The sequence below is a fragment of the Apodemus sylvaticus genome, chromosome 4, assembly GCF_947179515.1.
Source record: "Apodemus sylvaticus chromosome 4, mApoSyl1.1, whole genome shotgun sequence".
Lineage (NCBI taxonomy): Eukaryota > Metazoa > Chordata > Mammalia > Rodentia > Muridae > Apodemus > Apodemus sylvaticus.
Genome location: NC_067475.1, coordinates 69,082,440 through 69,103,326, shown reverse-complemented (window position 1 = coordinate 69,103,326; position 20,887 = coordinate 69,082,440). Strand labels below are relative to the sequence as shown.

Here is a 20,887-nt window from a genome sequence, read left to right as displayed (position 1 = left end):
CTGAGTCTGGGATTAAAGGCATGTTCCACCACACCCAGCTACTAATGCAGATTCTTATGTTTAGGTCTTCTATACTTCTAAAGCAAACTCTTAGAACTATTCTCCAAGAGTGAAGACCATGGGTCAAAATCACTGTCACATAAGTAGTATATCACAGTTCTGGCCGGGCACAGTGGCACATGCCAATGAAGGCTAGTTTTAGTCACCTGAGATTTGTCTAAAAAAAAAGGGGGGCCTGGAGAGATGGCTCAGTGGTTAAGAGTACATATTGCCACTCCTGGGCATACACCCTGTACACAGGGACACTGGTCAATCATGTTCATAGAAGCTTTATTTGTAATAGCCAGGAACTGGAAACAACCCAGATGTCTTCTATCCAGAAGAATGGATAAAGAAAATGTGGTTCATCTACACAATGGAGTACTATTCAGCTATTAAAAACAAGGTCATCATGAAATTTGCAGGCAAATGGATGGAACTAGAAAATATCATCCTGAGTGAGGTAACCTAAACCCAAAAGGACACGCATGGTATGTACTCAATTATAAGTGGATATTAGCCATAAAGTACAGGATACCTATCATACACTCCATGGACCCAAAGATGCTAAACAACAAGGAAGGCCCAAGCAAGGATGCTTGAATCTCACTCAGAAGGGGAAATAAAACCATCATAGTAGGTGAATGGAGGGAGAGAACTGGATGGACGTGGCAGAAACTGGGACTGGGAGGCTCTGGGGAGTCTGAGGGTGACTCTAGCTGAGGCTCCTAGCAGGAGGGGACATGGAGCCTAGAGGCCACCTCCTGTAGCCAGACAGGACTCCCAGTGGGGGGGATAAGAACAGCAATGCGCCCACAAAACCTTCCACCCAAACTCTGTCCAGCCTACAAGAAATGCAAGGACAAAGATGGAGTGGCAGACCCAACTTGAGACCCATCCCATGGGCAAGCACCAATCTCTGACACTGTTAATGATACTCTGTTATGCTTGCACACAGGAGCCTAGCATAACTGTCCTCTGAGAGACTCCATCCAGCAGCTGACAGAAACAGATGCAAACATTAGATGGAGCCCATGAAGGGACGTTTATGGAAGAGTTGGAGGAAGGACTGAGGAACCCAGAGGGGATAGGAACTCCACATGAAGACCAACATAATCAGTTAACTTGGACCCTTGGGGGCTTCCCAGAGACTGAACCACCAACTAGAGAGCACACATAGGCTTCTCCCCACCACAAACATGCAGCAGGTGTGCAACTTGGTCCTCATGGGGGTCCCCAACAGCTGGAGGCGGGGCCTACCCTGACTCTTTCCCTGCCTGTGGGTCCTAACTAGACTGCCTTGATTTATCTCAGTAGGAGAGGATGAGTCTGGTCCTGCAGTGACTTGAGGTGCCAGGGTGGGTTGGTATCCAGGGGAGACCTCCCCCTCCTCCCTCTTCTCAGAGGAAGGGATGGCAGGAGGGGCTGTGTGAGAGGGGTACTGGGGGGAGACAGGGGCTGCCATCAGGATGTGAAGTGAATAAATAAATTAATGAACAAGGGGAAAATGTGCATACTGCTCTTCCAGGACCGAGTTCGGGTTCTAGCACCCACATCAGGCAGCTCGAAACTGCCTGTAACTCTGCCTCCGGGAAACTTGACGTCCTCTTTGACCGACCACCGTGGGTACTGTACTCACATGCACACATATACGCCCACACAGACAGATATGTGAGGGCCAAACATGGCGGCACACACCCTCCCTTAATCTCAGCACATGGGAGGCAGAGGCAGGTGATTTCTGTAAAATCAAAGTCAGCCTGGTGTATATCATGACTTCTAGGGCCGTCAAGTTATATAGAGAAGCCCTGTCTCAGGAAAACAAACAAACAAGATAATAGTAATAGTAAAGTTTTAAAAAGTTAAAAAAAGTTTAAAACTTTTTTAAAAAAGAACAATTTGGCCCAATCCTGTCTGACCCACGTCTGGGGCTCGCTTCGGCACGGCTCACACCCCTTCCTAAGGGTCCGCACTACCAACACTCACCTCTTTGTTCAGTCGGTCCACAGTCCTGTTCAGCAATCGCTTCTGCTCCTCCAGCTCTGCCTTGCTCCTTCGGAGAGCCTCCCTCTGCTTCGCCTCTTCCTCCAGAGCCCGGTTCAGGGCTTGCTGTTCCTGCCCGAGGCGTGCCAGCCCCCGCTGGGCCTCTTCCAGCCGGACCTCCAGAGCCCGCTTGGCTGCGGCCAGGTTCCCCTCCTCCTCCTGGGCTGTGCTCAAAGCCTCTTCCAGCTGCTGTTTCTCCACCTGGGAGGCGGAGAGGAGGAGGGCTGGGCTGAGAGAAGGGAAAGCACAGGCTGAAGCACTGGAGGTAAAGGTAATGCTGGGGCGGTGACCTTGAGAGGCTGACGCAGGTGAGTTGTTTTTTTTTTTTGTTTTGTTTTGTTTTGGGTTTTTTTTTTTTGGTTTTTTGAGACAGGGTTTCTCTGTGTAGCCCTGGCTGTCCTGGAACTCACTCTGTAGACCAGGCTGGCCTCCAACTCAGAAATCCGCCTGCCTCTGCCTCCCAGAGTGCTGGGATTACAGGCGTGCGCCACCACGCCCGGCTGCAGGTGAGTTTAAGGCCAGCCTGGTCTACATAGTGAGTTGCCGGCCAAAAGGGATTACTAGTGAGATCCTGCCTCAGAAAGACAAAGAAAGAAAGAAAGGAAGAAAGGAAGAAAGAAAGAAGAAAGGAAGGAAGGAAGGAAGGAAGGAAAGAAAGAAAGAAGAAAGAAGGAAGGAGAGAGAAAGAAGAAAGAAAGAAAGAAAGAAAGAAAGAAAGAAAGGAAGGAAGGAAGGAAGGAAGGAAGGAAGGAAGGAAGGAAGGAAGGAAGGAAGGAAGGAAGAAAGAAAGAAAGAAAGAAAGAAAGAAAGAAAGAAAGAAAGAAAGAAAGAAAGAAAGAAAGAAAGAGGTGGGGACATAGCAAACAGGCTCAGAAATCAAAGAACAAGCAGAGGGTGGGAGACAAAATGCCAGCTCAGAGTTTGAAACATTCATATCAAGTCAGTCGGGGAAACGAACCCAAGCTTAATAGATACGGTGAGGGAAAAGGGCAGTGCACACTGGCAGTAAAACCGATGGCCGCATCCCAAGATGGATGCACAGCGCACGGGGGCATTCGAAACCAATGGCCGAGTACTCAGGGGCTCGGTGAGTGAGGGTGCACGCTGGGAAAGGCGGAGGGGAGAAGAGCAGGGAGCCCCACCCCCACCCCACCCCGAGGTGGACAGGAGTGTTACCTCCAGCCGATGCACTTTGTCCCGAAGCCGTGCCTCCACCGCTTCCCCGCCTTCCGCCAAACCTCGGGCCTCCTTCAGCTGCTGCTCCAGACCCAGGATGCGTCTTCGGAATTCGTCGTTTTCCTCTTGGGTCTCCCGAAGTGTGGTTTCCACTGTTGCCCGACGCTGCCCCAGCACCATGGCCTCTGTCTCTGATGCCACCTTAGCCTGCGCCGGGCAGTTGGGAGAATCAGCTTAGACCGTGGGGCTCAACATTTACAACCAGGAAAAGGGGTTACCCAAGAACCCACTAAAAGCTCACAGGAGCTAAGCATAGCCGGGTGGCCCTAACCAGGAACCTCCCTGATAACCTTACCCCTACACAGATGTGACCACCCTACTAAAATCTGCTATTCACCACACACACGAGCCCCCAGGGCTCCTCAGTACATACCCAGCATAGGTTAACTTGGCAGGACCTCTGGCTTCTCAGCCCTCCTGACCCCTCAGCCTCCACCTCCTGAGCCCTGGGCCCACTCCCCTTGCCTTGGAAGCCTCTTCACAGTCCTGCCGCAGTTGCTGCAGGGTCTTTTGTAGCTGGAGGTTCTGCTGTTCCAGATCTCGGCTTCGATCAGCCTCCGCCCTCAGCACTGCCAGCTGCTTCTCCAACACCTGGTTCCGGTGTCGCCCAGTTACCTCCTGACTCTGCCGCTCTGCCTGGAGCTCCTTAAGCTCCCCCTGGGTGCGGCGAAGCTCCTAGAAGGGAAGAAAACAGTGGGAGACTCGGCTATAAAGAGGTTCTGGAAAGTGATGAAACTACGAAGCTCCTAGAAGGGAAGAAAACAGTGGGAGACTCGGCTATAAAGAGGTTCTGGAAAGTGATGAAACTAAGACTTTGCACATCCGGTAAAGAAATACAAATGATAAGGTTGCTTTAGAGAGCAATTGGGCTGACTCAAAAAAGCTGAACAGACTAACCACGTGACAGGGCGATTCTGTTCTCAAGTAACATGTCTAAGAAAGGCGGCAGTTCTCACAAAAACTTGTTTATAAATGTTCATAGCAAGATTGGTCACTGTATGTCAAACCCAGAAGCAATCCACATGCCCTTAAATTGGAAAATGGACAAAACACGTAAAACTGGATGAAGCCAGGTGTGATGGTACACACCTATAATCCAACACACAGAAGGCAGAGGCAGGAGGATGGGGGTTCAAGGCATCCTCAGCTACATAGCAAGTTCCAGGCAAACCTGGACTATATAAGACCCTATCTCAAAAAACTTAGTAACACATAAATAAACAAAAAGATGGAGATACTTGTTACCACACAGTTGACTCTTGACTATACCACATGAAAAAAAATCCATAAATGAAAAGCCATTATTGAAGCCGGGCGGTGGTGGCGCACACCTGCAATTCCAGCACTTGGGAGGCAGAGGCAGGTGGATTTCTAAGTTCGAGGCCAGCCTGGTCTACAGAGTGAGTTCCAGGACAGTCAGGGCTACACAGAGAAACCCTGTCTCAAAGAAACCAAATCCAAAAAACCAAAAAAAAAAAAAAAAAAAAGAAAAAAAAAGAAAAGCCATTGTTGGGCTGGAGAGATGGCTCAGTGGTTAAGAGCACTGACTGCCCTTCCAGAGGTCCTGAGTACAAATCCCAGCAACCACATGGTGGCTCACAACCATCTGTAATGGGATCCGACGCCCTCTGCTGGTGTGTCTGAAGAGAGCAATGGTGAATACATAAAATAAATAAATCAATCATTTTTTAAAAAGCCATTACAGAATTACAGTTATATGAAACATTCAGCTTATGCAAATCTGGAGAGACAAAGTTGTGGGACGCTTTCTGAGGTTATTAAAATATCCTGTAACTAGAGAATGGTCATGGCTTTGCAATACAATGAATATTCTAAAAACCACCAACTGTCTGCTTTAAAAGGAAAAATGTTAGGCCAAACGTGGTGGTGTACTAATCCCAGCATTCAGGAAACAGAGGCAGATATCTGTGAGTTCAAAGCCAGCCTGGTCTATCTAGTGAGTCCTTGTCTCAAAAAAAATAAAAAACCTAAAAAATAAAGAGGAATTTTATAGTTTAGAATTTTATAAAACAAGACTGGCTGCCAACAAAATAAAAATAAATAAAAATACCAAAACAAAATTATGACACAATAAATACTAATACATCTTAAATTTCCTTTTAAGGGACAGTTAAAATATAAATTATGGTTCTCTTTAGTTATAATTTTTAACTATAAATAGCTATTCTATTTAGTTATTAGCACTTTTCAAATTTAGAAATAGCCAACAGGACTGAATGTGCAGTGACTACAATGTAGACACTAACAAAACTCCTTACAAAGAAAAGGGAACAGCACTGCTATCTTGTCTATATTAGTCTATATTAGACTGGGTTAGCCTGCTTCCCTCATCTAGATGTTGCTTAAATACTTGATAAAATATACCTCTTATCTGAGGCATAATGATAAATGACCTTATCTGGAGGACTGTGTCAAGTGGGCCATGTCAGCTAATATATTAAGAGGTATTTTTAACTTCACAACATCATAGTTATATGTCATCCAAAAATAATCAGCCGTGCTCTTTTTTTGTTTTTTTTTTTTGTTTGTTTGTTTTGTTTTGTTTTGTTTTGTTTGAGACAGGGTTTCTCTGTGTAGCCCTGGCTGTCCTGGAACTCACTCTGTAGACCAGGCTGGCCTCGATCTCAGAAATCCGCCTGCCTCTGCTTCCCAAGTGCTAGGATTACAGGCGAGCGCCACCACCGCCAGCTGTGCTCTTTTTTTTGATTTGCTTTGGTTTGGGGATTTTTGGGGGAGGGGGTTCTTTTTTCTGGGAAGGGGGGTTGACACGGGGTCTTTCTATAGAGCCCTCACTAGTGAGCCATAGATGTCTCACTATGTAGACCAGGCTGGCCTTGAATTCACATAGATCCACCTGCCTCTTCCTCGCAAATGCTAAGATTAAAGGCATGCAACCAGCATACCCGGCTTATCAGCTGTGTTCTTATCCTTCATAAACTATAACACCAAGAGTATGAAACTGGGTTTATTTTAATTTTTATGACTTTCTCATAACTCTTTTATGAACTATCATCCATGCATGATGAAAAAGGATTGACTTTTGGAAAAAACAGTCAAAGTGGGAATCTTGAAGTATTGTGTCACCAACCCGCCAGCAACACTGTGGCTTGGGATACTGGGAAGATGGACACCCCACACTGCACCCCTTGAGCACTGTGTCCAGACTGCACTTTCCAGATAGTCTTTGGATTACAACTTGGTTTCTGCAAGTAGGTCAGCTAGCCAAGCGGATACCAGCATCCCAGTCCAGGGATTATATTTCTCAATGTAAATTAATAAGCAGGCATTCTTTTTACATTTTGTTTTATCACATAGTTAATGAATTTCCCCCTCAAAGAGCAGGTTTTGCAGTTCTGACCAAATTAAGGTTCTAAGCCTGCAAAAATGACCCTGGAGTTTTACAAAGCCACCTGTATTCAGCTAAGATGTCTTCTAGGAGGTAGCTAGCAGCTTTTGCCTATCAGCTGACAGCCTATTATTATTATTATTATTATTATTATTATTAGAAAACTCTATAACCAGCAAGGAGAGCAGCCCTGCAAAGCTGGAAAGCCAAGGCTAGCATGAAGCGTGAAAGCCAAGTGGTTACAGCCCCACTACCGTGGGCAGAAGTGTCTCAAGTGAGGCAGCAGATCATCCCAACCGGCCTTCTGTACCCCAAGTGCCGAGTACCTTTTTGAGCTCCTCAACCTGGTGAGTATCTTTTGTACCGGCTCGGGCCTGCTCCAAGTCCCTCTGTAAGACCTCCATCTTCTCCCCAAGTTCCTCTTCCATCTCCTCCTTCTCCATCCGCAGCTGCAGCAGTCTGAGTTCAGCGAGGTTTTAAACAAAGGATAAAAGATCAAGGTCAGACTTCGCACAGGGGAGATTCACGGGACAATGGAAACCAGCCCTCTGCAGGCCCCTGCCGTAGACACTCACTCAGGGGGAACAAGCAGCTTAGGAAACACAAGTGTGAGAGAAGGTACAGAAGGTACGGGGGTACAAGAGTTGGCTGCACGCGCTGCAAGGCAGGGGGTCTTACTCCTGCTTGGCGGCTCTCAGCTCCTCCTTGTTTTTCTGGAACATGCTCTGCCAATGCCCTGTCTCCTCGGAGGTCTCCTCTAGCTCCCTCTGCAGCTCCCGCACGAGGGAAGACATCTTCTGCCTCTCAGCCTCCACTGCAGCGTGGTCCTAGGGAAAGAGAAAAATGAGCACCAGGAGGCTCAGAGACAGAAGTAGTACAATGCTGGGAAGCTGCAGCCTGTCTCTCTGCAACATCTGCAGCAAGCCTCCTCCATTATGTCCCTGTGGAGTTTGGCCACACATCCTTAAGGTACTTAAGGCCTGTAATGCCCCTCCCTGCCCTGGTCAGTTTCCTCACCAAGGCTTCTCACTGCATCTCACATATGTCCTATAGGGAAGGCTCGTAGTTGCAACCAGGAGAAGTTCAAAACTACACTAATAAGGCAGCCCCTCCCGTGGCGGTGTCCTGCCACATGCCTGGGTCGCATCTTGCATGCTGCGGCGAAGCTGCTCCGTGTCTCGCTGGTATTGCAGCCGGACATGTTCCACCTCCTGGTCGTGCGAGGCCACCTCCTCTTTCAGGGCCCCCTTCAGGGCTGTCAGCTCCCGTTCCCTCAGCCTCAGCTGCTCCTCTGCTCGTTGTTTGCCCGCTAAGAGCTCTTCCAGAAGTTCCCGGGTCTCTAACAAGTCCTGGAGAACGGAGAAGTGGAAAAAATATGGTCATATTAGGACTCATTCAGTCTATTAAATAACTCACCCATTTAGCCAAAAAAAAAATATTTACTGAGAGCTGGGCAGGGCAGCGAATGCGTCTAACCCTGAGGGCCAAGACAGAAGGATCACAGATTGGAAGCCAGAACTGATAACTTAGTCAAGTCCGGCCTCCAACAAGAAAATGTATTCATGCCGGCGGGCGGTGGTAGCGCACACCTTTAATCCCAGCACTCAGGGAGGCAAAGGCAGGCGGATTTCTGAGTTCGAGGCCAGCCCGGTCTACAGAGTGAGTTCCAGGACAGCCAGGACTATGCAGAGAAACCCTGTCTTCAAAAAACAAACAAAAAATGAAAGAAAGAAAGAAAGAAAGAGAGAGAGAGAGAGAGAGGGAGAGAGAAAGAAAGAAAGAAAGAAAGAAAGAAAGAAAGAAAGAAAGAAAGAAAGAAAGAAAGAAAGAAAGAAAGAAAGAAAGAAAGAAAGAAAGAAAGAACGCATTCATACTTTGTATTAGTCTAGTATTAGGTGCTTTTTGCCCTCTACGCTGCCCTTGGAATAAAGGAGAACTGTCATTCTCAGCTCTAACTTAGCACTCCCTCTGAGACTGCCTGAAAACACACAGAGAAGCACTGGAGCAAACCTCCAACTTTCCACACACCAAGCAAACAGTGGATGACAGGCCTGAGGACGCGAGGGAACACACACCCACACCCTCACGCTGATGCTGCTGATGCTGCAGACGCACACCCCACCCTCTCCTCCTACCTTCAGGAGACTCTCCTTCCCAGAGTCAGGGCTCTGGCTGTGCTTCAGCTTGAGCTGCAGCTCCTTCACCTGGGTCTCCAGCCCATGCCGCAGTCCTTCCTCTTGGCCTAGCAGGAGCTTCATGTTCTGCAGCCTAACAACACAGAGCATTACCGGATACTACGTTGGGCAGTTACACAGCTACTACACGTTGATTCATTTAAACTTCTTTTAAATCTCTATTCTTTGCACATTTTGTTTTGCAGTGCTAGCGATAGAAGGGCCTTGACAAACTGGCCAGCACTTCACCAGTGAACCATGTCCCTATTCAAATCTTTTTTTTTTATTTTCTTTGCTTACTATGAATATTTGTATGGGAGTGAGATCTGTGTGACAGTCAGAGGACAACTTGCAGGGGTCGGTTCTCTCCCTCCCACTTGTGTGTCCCAGGAACTGAACTAGGGTCCTCAGGTTCTGTGGGAAGCACCTTTACCAGCTGTGCCAGCTCCAAGCCTTAAATGAACTTTTATACCCAACTATTTCAATTAATACTTGGAGCTGTTCCTGCATGAGCCGGCCCTCCTGCTGAGTCCTCGCCACATTCTCAAGCGTTTCAGTCACTCACATACTATTCCTTACTGGCTGGTCTCTGTCTCCGGGAGCTAAGATTCTGGCATGGAGCGCCCTACCTGTGAGGATCACTGATGGCCCTCGGGAACCCTCATCAGAGTCTGTCACAAAACAACATCACTCACAGACAGAAGACACCTGCTGAATCAGTGAGTAAATCCTCACAATAATCGTGTGAGGTAGCGGATTACTTTTAGGGCCATTTAACAAACTAAGAACCTTAGACAGGCACACTCAGGTACCCTATCTCCAGATCATGCTCCATCACCATTACCACAGAAAGGGAAAGACAAAACAATCCCTGCTCCTTTAGGTCCTGAAGAGTCCTCCTCGGCCTCCTGCAACCATGGGAGGACCCACCTGTAGGCCCAAGCCCTGAAACTAACCCACGTGACCCACACGTCACATGACCCATCTGCACACTCACTCCTTGGCACTCTGCTGGGCCTCCCCCTTTCTCCTCTCCAGCAACTCCTGCAGTCGGTGGCACTCTTCGGCCTTCTCCTCCAGCTGCCTCTCTAGCCCAACCTTGTTTGGCTCTAGCTTCTGCCGCTTCTGGAAGAGAAATGGAGAATAGGAAAAGCTTATAGAAAGACCTAGTATAGCTCGGCATGGTAGCTCATGCCTGTAATCCTGACCTTGGGAGGCAGAAGCAGGAAGATCACTATGAATTCAAGGCTAGCCTGGATCACACACTGAATTCCAGGCCAGTTAGGCAGTTTAGGCTACAGAGTCGAAACCTTGTCAATCAATCAATCAATCAATCAATCAATCTACCAAACCTCATTAAGTCCCCTAAATGTCCTAGTAATAACAACCATGAGTCAAAATTACACAGCTAAGCTTATCCCCAATTCTTCCGCATCTGATGTTGAAGAAATGCTTCTTTTAAGATGTTACATTTTGTAACTCAGTTTGTCCTCAAGCCTGATAAGTACCTAGAGATGACCTTAAATTCCTGATCTTCCGGTCGCTACTTCCTGAGTGCTGGACTTACAGGCGAGTTCCACACAATTGCTTACATTAGGTACCAGGGATTGAACCCAGAACGTGAGACATGTAACACCCGCATTCTAGCAACTGAGCTACACCACCAGACAGAGAACAAAAACAAGGTTCCCAGGCTTTATATAAGCCGTAAATAGCAAGCCGGAGATAGGGACTCCTAGGGAAAATGAAAAGGAAGCAGTCAGAGCTCCAATGCGCTCCACCCATCTTGGATCCAGACAAGCTCAAAGTCCTTGCTGACTTCTAGTCTCACATAACACAGAGAGGCCTTGTCCTACAAAGAAGACCCAGCATAGCTGGGCGCAGTGGCACACGCCTTTGATCCCAGCAGAGTAAGGAAGGTCTCTGTGAATTAAGCTCAGCCAGGGCTATTCACTTAGTAAGACCTGTCCATCCCCAGGACAAGCTAAAGGCATCTTCCCTGCAGTCCTTCAATCCTCCGGTAACCAGCCTCACCTTCACCTCTTCATCCAGCTTTTTCTGAAGCTCCTCCATTTTTCGGGTAAGATCAGCCTGCCCTGCCAGGGCCTTGGTAGAAGCAGGAGAAACCATCTGCCAGGGATATTGGGAAACAAGGAGTGGGGCGTGAGCCTGCATCTCCATCCCCGGAGGCCTCAAGGCCCAGCCCTGACCCTTGCTCAGACTCCCAGAAGGCCACTCACCCCCAGAGGCTGCATCTGCTCCAGCACCAAACTAACTTTCCTCCTCACAGACGCCTCACTCTCTGCGCTTCTGGGGGATGGAAGCATAGAAACGAGGTTGAGCAGAGGAAAGGGAAAAGCAAGGAAGATGGGGAATAAAGCCAGAGGGCCAGGAGGAAAGTGTATGCTCCCATGGCGGCGGACCCACTCACCCCTCCCTTAGGATCCCGTAGATGGTGGCCTTCACATGGTCCGCACTGCCTGGTGGTGCTGCCTCCCGCTGGTCTCTGAGGAGGTCTGGAGTTGATTTGAACTGTGGGAGAAAAATGAAGACAAGGAGAAAGGAAAGGAGGAGAGGGAAGATTAGGCCAGAAGTATACATATGGTTCGAATGGAACAGAGGTGGCAGCTGGGATACAAGGCCTCTCAGAATAAGGAACACTTCAGGCCCGAGGAACAGCCCAGGAAAAAACTCCAAAAGCAGGCTAGATCTCTGCGATATTGCTGCAGATGAGGTTTTTCTCAATAACCAGCTGTGAGCTATGTCCCAAGTAATTTGTCAGTGACGTCAACAGATTGCTAGAGTTTATAAATGCAGAGCTCTAGAATCTAGAATGCACATAAGTTTGTCTCAGAGTGAAGATGCTCCCCACTTCGCCATGCTGAGTCAGAAAGGAGAACACATAGCCTTCACCAAGACTAGCCAAGGAGCTTCCCATATCCTCCAGGCCTGCACTGTGAAAGGGGCCAGACCTAGCAGAGTGGCGTTTGCTGCGGACTGAAGAAGACTAACTCTCCATGCTCAGTTCCACTTTCCTTACAATTTTACCCTTCAAAGTATGCTGTGTATGTAGTAGCTAAAATGGAGAACAAAAGGCAGAGACCTTCTCTCCTATGTTATCTGAGTCAGCAAAGGAGTCTATGGGTTGATGAAAAGCCAGAAAAAGCCAGGGAGGTTGGAAATGGGGAGGGACGACATCTGACCTGCACCATGGCGGGATCCCGTGGCTCCTCAAAACTCTGAAGCACCCAGTCTTGAGTCTGACGGGAACGGCTAAAGGTGCTGAGAGGGCTCTGCCTCTGAGGTGGGTTCTTTGAACTGTCCACGTGGTCGTCATACTTTGTCCCCCGGGTCCAGTGGTTGGCGGACTGGAGTTCCCGATCGTCACGCGTGTCCCGAGAGAGCCTGCTGTCCAGACTCTGGCTCCGCTTGCGCTGCTGCTCGTGGGGAAGTGTCCTTGTGCGGCGGCCAGTGCGGCCCCGGACCTGGCCCCCCTTCTGACCGTCAAACTTGTTGATGAGCGAGTCCACTGAAGACAAGGGGGCAGTGTCGATGGTGTTAATCGAGTTAGTCTTCTTAGGGGCCAGTTCCAGCAAGCTGGTGCTCCTGTTACTAGGACTCATGAGAGCAAGCCCAGCCAGAGAGGCTTGTGACTGGGAACGGAGCAGTTTTCCATTCAGTTGCTCCCTGGGCTCCTCATCAGATGTGCTGCCCCGAGAAGCGGCAGGACGCCCCTGGACTTGAGAGTAGGGGTTCTCAGGGAGCTCTGAATCAGAGCTCAGTGCACCTGGGGACCCTCGGTTGTTGCTCCCTTTGATTTGGACCCCAAAGGAGTCAGTCCCTTTCTCTCCACTGTTAAGAACCACAAAGGGCTGCCCGGCAATGCCCTGCACACGAACAGCGACCCCATAGGTACTGGCTCTTGCATCCTTAGCAGGGCGCCGCCCACTACGACGAAGGGTGCCCATCTCAGCAACACCCTCTGGCTCTGTAATGAATCGAATTTGGACTCCATGGTCTACAGGGCCCCGGGGATCAGCCATCGTGTGTGCCCGCTCCACATGTAGGAGGGCTCCTAGAAGATGAAATAAAGAAGTTTTAGTAAAGAGCTTGAAGTAGAAACTAACCCAGCTTCAGGGAAGCTGGCTGCCTAGTCAGTTCCTTCTACAGAAAATAGTTCTCCCCAGGCAGTAGTGGCGCATGCCTTTAATCCCAGCACTTGGGAGGCAGACACAGGAAGATTGCTGAGTTCGAGGCCAGCCTGGTCTACAGAGTGAGTTCCAGGACAGCCAGGGCTACAGAGAAACCCTGTCTCAAACAAACAAACAAACAACAACAAAACAAGAAAGAAAGAAAGAAAGAAAGAAAGAAAGAAAGAAAGGAAGGAAGGAAGGAAGGAAGGAAGGAAAGGAAGGAAAGGAAGGAAGGAAGGAAGGAAGGAAGAAAGAAAGAAAGAAAGAAAGAAAGAAAGAAAGAAAGAAAGAAAGAAAGAAAGAAAGAAAGAAAGAAAGAAAGAAAGAAAGAAAAGAAAATATTTCTCAAGAAAGAAAGAAAGAAAGAAAGAAAGAAAGAAAGAAAGAAAAGAAAATATTTCTCATATCTTATCTGAGCAGGAGAAATGAGGGGTGTAGGAGTCTACCCCCAGTTTCTGACTTATTAGTCCTGAGGAGGACATAAAAATTTGCATTCCACAGCAACTTCTCCTCGAGGATGCTAATACTCTTGATCCAGATGGCGCCCTTTTGACAGGGCTAAGAAGGTAGTTCATTAGTAGACAGTCTGCCTAGTGTGTACAAGGCCCTGGGTTTGACCCCAAACATAGGAAGAAAAAAAATCAAAATGAAACATATAGCATACTTTGAGGCCCACACCCCCAAAATGATTCATTTCCTTTGATGGAATCCTGAGAATTGTGGCTCCTTAAGACTTTGAAGATAAAGCCTGGCAGTGGTGGGGCACGCCTTTGATCCCAGCACTTGGGAGGCAGAGGCAGGCAGAGTGAATTTCAGGACAGCCAGGGCTATATAGAGAAACCCTGTCTCGAAAAAAAACAAAAACAAAAACAAAAAAGACTTTGAAGATAATCTTCTGATCTTCACATACAACACAAATAGCCATGGGGCTCACAAGAAAACGTGGACCCCAAACCTGCCTATCTCAAGAAAACGTGGACCCCAAGCCTGCCTATCTCAAGTAAACGTGGACCCCAAACCTGCCTATCTCATTTTTCCACTTCCTTGAAAAAGGAAACCTCCTACAGCAGAGTCTATTAAAATAAATAGATCATAAACTGTGGCATTCCATTTTGGACGAAGACACTTCAACTGGCAGCAGGGTTGTCTCTAGGGTAAGACTACTAAGGGCTAGACAATGACATTAGAGTTTCTACTCTCCGGGATCTCCTCTGTGTGGCTTTTTGTGCCTTTTGAACTTGAACTTGGTACCATATAAATGTGCTACCTACCTGAGAGAGGACTTCAGGCTGGGCTGTGACTCAGTGGTGAAGCATTTGTGAGATCTGGGATTCAATCCTCAGCACCAATCGAGAGGAAAGAAATGAAAGAGAGAGAGAGAGAGAGAGAGAGAGAGAGAGAGAGAGAGAGAGAGAGAGAGAAGAGGAAGAGGAAGCAAGCAGGCAGGCAGCAGGAGAGGAGGGAGGACTTAAATAGGATTTTCTTTCTTTTTTAAAACAAAGTCTTGGCTGGGAAGTGGTGGCGCATGCCTTTAATCCCAGCACTCTGGGAGGCAGAGGCAGGTGGATTTCTGAGTTCAAGGCCAGCGTGGTCTACAGAGTGAGTTCCAGGACAGCCAGAGCTACACAGAGAAACCCTGTCTCGAAAAAACTAAAAAAAAAAAAAAAAAAAAAAAAGTCTTATGTGGTTAAAGATGGCCTTTCACTTTTTTTTTAAAAGACTAATTTATTTTATATATATGAGTACATTGCAGCTCTCTTCAGACACTCCAGAAGAAGGCGTCAGATCCCATTACAGATGGTTGTGAGCCACCATGTGGTTGCTGGGAATTGAACTCACAACCTCTGGAAGAGCAGTCAGCCTTCTTATTCGCTGAGCCTTCTCTCCAGTTTCAGGCCTCACCCTCCTTATGCAGCTGAAGATGACCTTTTGATCCTTGTATTTCCACTCCTTGAGGACTGGTCTCACAAAGTTGAGCCACTGGGTCTGGGGTCAGGCAGTGCCGGGATGGAGCTCAGGGCTTCGTGTATGCTAGGCAATCACTCTACCAAACAGAGCTCCATCTCCAGCCCTGTAAATACAGATCTGAGTGAGCTGTTGGCCCGAGGACTTGCGAATAGGTAGGCTGCAGGCTAGAGCCATGGCCACCTACCTTACAGGTCAACTTCCTGGTCCACGTGGTTCACGCTTAGAGTCAGCAAATGGAATGTGTTCCAGGTGCGCTCCTGGAACTTGGGAGGGAGGTTCTGTTCCAAGCAAACTAACATCAACAAATGTGGCGGCCCTGCTCCTCCTGCTAGTTTTTACCAGAGCCCTGCACCAAGCTGGAGGGAGGAGCCTCAGGTGTGCCAGACAGAAAAACAATCGCACCCAGTCCAACCTCCCTGAGAGGCTCTGGCCAAGAAAACTTGGCACGCTCCCTCTCAGAGATAGTAGCTGCTCTAGGAAGCCAGGAAACCAGGCAGCTAAGGGAGGATGGGCAGGCAGGGCAGAATCCAAGGGAGAAAGAGTTTGGGGGAGAAACGACACTGAGGGCATTCTTAGCATCCCGGCCCTTCCCAACTGGAGGAAGGGATAGGCAGGGAGAACCCCTTTATTGAGAATGAGTCACACTTGGGGTCATGAGCCTGAGGCAGCAATGCACCTCCTTCAGGACACAGCCCACACAAACTTGTAACAGAATTTTAAATGTGAAGGCAGAGCCTCCAGAGAGGTTGAGAGCAGCGGTTCTCAACCACTCTGGGTTCTCAACCCTTCGGGGCTTGAACGACCCTTTCACAGGGGTCACCTACGACCATTAGAAAGCACAGATATTTACAACTCCTAACAATAGCAAAATTACAGTTATGAAGTAGCAATGAAAATAATTTTATGGTTGGAGGGGATCACCACATCATGAGGAACTATATTAAAGGGTCGTAGTATTAGAAAGGCTGAGAACCACTGTGCTAGAGTCAGGCTCTTACTTGGAAAATCATGTATATATAATTCCAGCACTTGTGAGGCTGAGGCAGGAGGATTGCCATGAGTTCAAGATCAGTTGCATAGTGAGATTTTGTCTCAATAAAAATTTAAGTAATAGGAAATGGATCAATGGCTCAGTGGTAAAGAGCACTGGCTGCCCTTCCAGGACCTGGGTTCAGTTCCCAGCACCTACATGGTAGCTCACAACTGTAACTCCAGTTCTAGAGAATCTGTCACTCTTCTGCAGACAAGCAAAAATAAAAAAATAAAAAAATAAAAAAAGTACATAAAAAATAAAAATGATTATAAAAAGGAGGTAATAAACAGACTGCTTGCCTTCTTTATGTGTAAAAATTTTATAATGTAATTTTTTTTTTTTTTGGAGACAAGTCTATGTAGCCCAGGCTGGTCTTGAACTCACTAAGTAGCTAGGGATTGTTGTCGAGGAAATTGAGGTTCCCTCTTTGGGTTCTTAAGTTTCATTAACACAAGAATTTATAAATGGAACTCAGAAGGAAGCTTAAATACAATTTATCAGAGTTTGAGAGAGAAGCCACAGGGCAGACACACTGATTGACAGCTGCTGGGAGGCGGGAAATGGAAAGAAGTTGTCAGAAGTGGAAAAAAAGAAAGCCTTGCCTTTAAGAAAAGGAAAAAGGAGGCCGGGCGGTGGTGGCGCACGCCTGTAATCCCAGCACTCTGGGAGGCAGAGGCAGGCGGATTTCTGAGTTTGAGGCCAGCCTGGTCTACAGAGTGAGTTCCAGGACAGCCAGGGTTATACAGAGAAACCCTGTCTCGAAAAAAAAAAAGAAAGAAAAGGAAAAAGGGCTTCAGGGGAGACTAGAAAGCCCAGTGTGTATGGGAAAGAGCGCCCAAGCTTCGGTAGACAGCTGAAAGAAAAAGAAATAGAAGAAAGAGGGAACATGGTGTTTGTCTCGCTGAGAAAACCATATCGTTTCTTGCAATGCTTCTACTGTTTACATATACTCCCAGCAGGTTTACCTCAGTTTACCTCCATACAGTTACCTAAGAGATTGTTTTCTGTGTCCTCTACTAGACAATAAACTCCTCTAGGACAAAGACCAAGATTCTCAGCTGCCTCTGCCTGGAACCCGGGAGTGTACAATTACTTTTTGAAGGTTGTATCCCAACCCAAGGCAGACCCTCCCAGCAGCAGGATATGCCCACGGATGCCGCACTCACAGCATTCTTTGTGTCTTAGTAACAAGAAGTCTTCCTGGTCTGGACTCTCTGCCCTATGCAGTGCTGATCTTACAATCAGGTGAACCTAAACTGCCAGCTCTCAAGAATCACATGATTTATTCATGATAAAGTTCTGCCCTGTCAGGATATCTGCAGATCTTCCAGATCGGGTCAAGGAGCTCCTGTGTAGGCACAGCAAAGTGCCCAACCCCTTGGGCCAAAGGACCAGACAATGCAGGGGTGCTACCTGTGATTCCCCTAGGTTCTAAAGACCCCCTTCCCCCAACCTCAATCACTCTCAGTTCCATGACCTTTGGGTCAGGGGCCAGAGCCGAGAGATCTTTAGGGTGGGTCAGAAAATAGAGCTCTAAATGATTCAACACGGAAAACCCGAAACCTACCCGCCTTCAGTTACAGAGGACAGTGGGGTGGGGCCAAGGGAGCAGGGCAGCTCCAAGGCCTTGCGTAAGCCCTAGGCAGGTAAACAACGATCAAGACCAACAACATGAAGTCCAGGACCTGGGCTCTCACCAGATGCCTGCCTGACCCTCTTTTCCCTGCCTGGCACATGCCCAGGGCATTTCTCACCAACTGTACTCTGGGAAAAGAGCAGGACAGAAGTTAATTCAGAGCCATCTGTCTGCCTCTGCCATTTCTGCCTGAACACGGGGAGAGAGCACACGACACCTGTACCAGACAGCCACTTCTTCCTGAGTTACTCATTAGCCTGCCCTGCCCCAGTTCCATCACCTCTGGCCCAGCCGTACGCAGCTGGCTTCCAAGCAGTGACAGGGTCCCTGGACTTCTAGCAGGAAGTGGGTGTGGGTGGGGGTGGGGTGGTTTCAGGTGTATGGAGGAAGGGCTGATAGACACAGGGCTAGGCAATAAGCTGGATACTTAATAACCGGGGCATTTAGAAAGTGGACAGACAAAAAATAAAAATTAAAAATTAAAAAACAAAACAAAACAGCAGTTAGAACCATCTCGGTGGTAACAAGAAAGCAAATAAATGGTCAAAATAAGAACGGAACACTCAGTGACCTTATCATTTGATAAGAAGGCTCCTTGTAGGCCCAAACAGAACTCCCCAAGTGGACTCTAGATCATAGTCACTGAAAAGGCAGAAACCTGAGAGGCCAACGAGAGCCGCTTGGCCAGTGGAGGTAAGAACACAATGAAGAACTGGGTCCTTACAAACTGGCTGGACTGGTTTGAGAGGCAAAGAGGCGGGAGGGCCGGGAAGGCTACACTGGAACCTTGCAAAGCAGCCCAGAGAGGTTCCCACCAAAGGCAGAGGGACACCACCAAGAGTGGAAGCTCTGTCCAGCCTATATGCCAAGGCCGCAGCTCTGGAGGAGGCAGCGGAAGGTGGGGAGGAGGAGACAGGAGTTACAGATGCACAAAGAACTTGGTGACAAGCCAGTGTGTGACAGGAACTGTCTCCCTCCACCACTCCCTCTCAAGTTCCAGCATTCCACTCACCTCTGTCGGCTCCCCGGTCTCAGGCCCTTGGTTCTCCCCTCCCTGGCACAAAGAGAAGCAGCCCTCCCCTCCTCTCTCCCACAGGGGTAAGGGCAGGCAAGCCAGTCTGGGAACCGCAGCAAGCCAGAATCCTCTTAAAATCAGGCAAATCTCTGAATGGGCAGGCCCCAGAGCCAGCCCCACACTCCGAGACACCCAGGATGAAAGGCAGCTTGTCTACACACATAGCGGTGGCTAATTATTTCCCAATTACAGCAACTGTCTTCAGACAGAGCATCAAAGGGGCCAGGCTAAGGTTGACTCTGCTTCCACTGCTGCCTAAGGCAAGGAAATTCACCTCAGAAGTTGTCTGGTGCCCAATATATACCTCTTATGTGGCCTGGGAATGTGGAGGTGTAATTCCCCTAGTCTTTTGGTCTCCTAGGGAGCTCCGCCTATGTTTCTGCACCACTAGTAGGTACTCCAGAGTAGCAGAGACCACGAATCAAGGATGTCTACTAGGGTTTCAGGGAATCAAGAGGATTCTGTGAAGGGTCAAGGAAATTAGCTGCACTTCCAGATCTCACCAGTGTCCCCAATCTAGAGCTAAAGAAAAAGAAGGAAAAAAATGCGTGTGTATTTGCTGGAAGGAACGATTTTATATCAGCCCCCCAAGAAAGACTATTTTTAGGTGGGTGTGGTGACATAAACCTGTAATCCCGGAACTGGGAGCCAGAGACAGCCTACCAGTTCAAGGTCAATCTCAGCTACATGGTAAGTTCAAGGCCAGCATGGGCTAAGTAAAACTCAGCTTCAATCCTCATTTCACACACACACACACACACACACACACAGGCTCACTCACACGAGAAAGCAAACATTCTCAGCTATTTTGTGGGTCCAGGGATTTATGCTTCTCCATTCCCCTCTCTTGAAGAATACAGACAGTTCTTTCTAAAGGAAGAAGGAAAAAAATTTCCCTGGCATGAAAGCAAAGAAAGAAACAACCTTAAATAATCTCAGACCTAAGAAAGAGACGGGTGCCCTCATATTCTGACCTTAGTGTCTTACTGGCTACAGCTTTGACCTGTAGGCAAATGGTCAGAGAATGATCCCACATCTCAGCATTTCCAAAGTCAGAAGGAGAGTGTCAGAGACCAGTAAGGACTGTCGGAGGGGGAAAGTCACCCCCCCCCAAAAAAAAACAGCACATGTGGACATCACCACTTGAGTCTCTGAACCTCTGGCGGCACTTCCATTTGCTCCAATAGGATGAACCCTCCCCCGCCCCCACGCTGGTCTCCAAGAGAAATTTTGCCCCAAGGGCTGGCGCCTGACCTCCAGAGATTGTAGCGCTGAAATGCATGCATGGCCTGGGAATAACCTTACCCTCAGGTGCCTCACACCTGGCACCTTCCCAGCCACTCGCTTCTGGCACCGTGGCGTAGGGGCCAGCTCTTAATTCGGCCACCGCACTCTGACCGCCCTTCCTCCTAAACTCAGCACCTGTGCCCAGGAGGAGGGCATTTGATGTCTCCACTCCGCCCCTCAAGCATACTCCTGAGGGCCCACCCGCATCGCAGGTATCCTCGCTCCCGACAGGCTCACTCACCCGGGCCCAGATCGGTGCTCCCGGGTTCGCGCACCCCGCAGGGTCTCGCGCTCTGTCCGCCCGAGCTGCACGCGCGGCTGCAGCCCAGCCCCTCCGAGCTCTGAGCTCCCTCCTCGCCCCCGCCCACCAACCTGTTACTCCCCAGGAGCTCCGCCCCATTGGCCGTCACCTCCAGCCCCGCCTCACCTCTTCTTCTATTGGTCAGCTTCCCACAAGGGGCGGGGCAGACACCGCGGGAACCCAGAACCGGGGTCGCCAGCCCGGTGGACAGGAGGGGAGGTGGGGTCACGTGGGCTGGTGGGGCAGGGGCGGGGCACGGCGCGGGGGGGGGGACTAAGAGGCCATTTTGGGGGCGTCGGGGCTTTGCGGACCCGAGTAGCTTAGCGCCGGAGCATCCCCTGGGTTCTGTGGGAAGTGCCTTCCGCGTGCTCGTCTCAAAGCAAATCTCGGTTCACAGCCCTTTCTGCCCATCATCTGCCTCCGCATAAGCCGGAATACAGTCCTGTCGCTTTCCGCAGAAAATTTCTTCGTAGTCTCCCGATGTCAGCGCGTCCTGCATCTCTGCTCGCCTGCCTTATCAGCAATCGGAACCAGA

The 20,887-nt window shown here is 48.9% G+C and overlaps 1 protein-coding gene across 1 annotated transcript in view; it reads right to left on the bottom strand.

The window, feature by feature from the left end:
- The window catches only part of Cgn (cingulin), a 28,062-nt gene extending 7,683 nt beyond the window's left edge, over positions 1–20,379 (bottom strand). The window contains exons 1-13 of the mRNA XM_052179853.1: positions 20,293–20,379; positions 12,063–12,934; positions 11,291–11,391; positions 11,100–11,169; positions 10,894–10,989; positions 9,857–9,984; positions 8,821–8,953; positions 7,822–8,034; positions 7,364–7,512; positions 7,012–7,144; positions 3,784–3,993; positions 3,259–3,465; positions 2,026–2,283 (exon numbers count right to left, since the gene is read on the bottom strand). Of these exons, the coding sequence (XP_052035813.1) occupies positions 2,026–2,283; positions 3,259–3,465; positions 3,784–3,993; positions 7,012–7,144; positions 7,364–7,512; positions 7,822–8,034; positions 8,821–8,953; positions 9,857–9,984; positions 10,894–10,989; positions 11,100–11,169; positions 11,291–11,391; positions 12,063–12,902 (2,538 nt within the window). The 5' untranslated portion in view covers positions 12,903–12,934; positions 20,293–20,379. The remainder of the gene's footprint in view (positions 1–2,025; positions 2,284–3,258; positions 3,466–3,783; positions 3,994–7,011; positions 7,145–7,363; positions 7,513–7,821; positions 8,035–8,820; positions 8,954–9,856; positions 9,985–10,893; positions 10,990–11,099; positions 11,170–11,290; positions 11,392–12,062; positions 12,935–20,292) is intronic.
- Between the last annotated feature and the right edge of the window lie 508 nt (positions 20,380–20,887).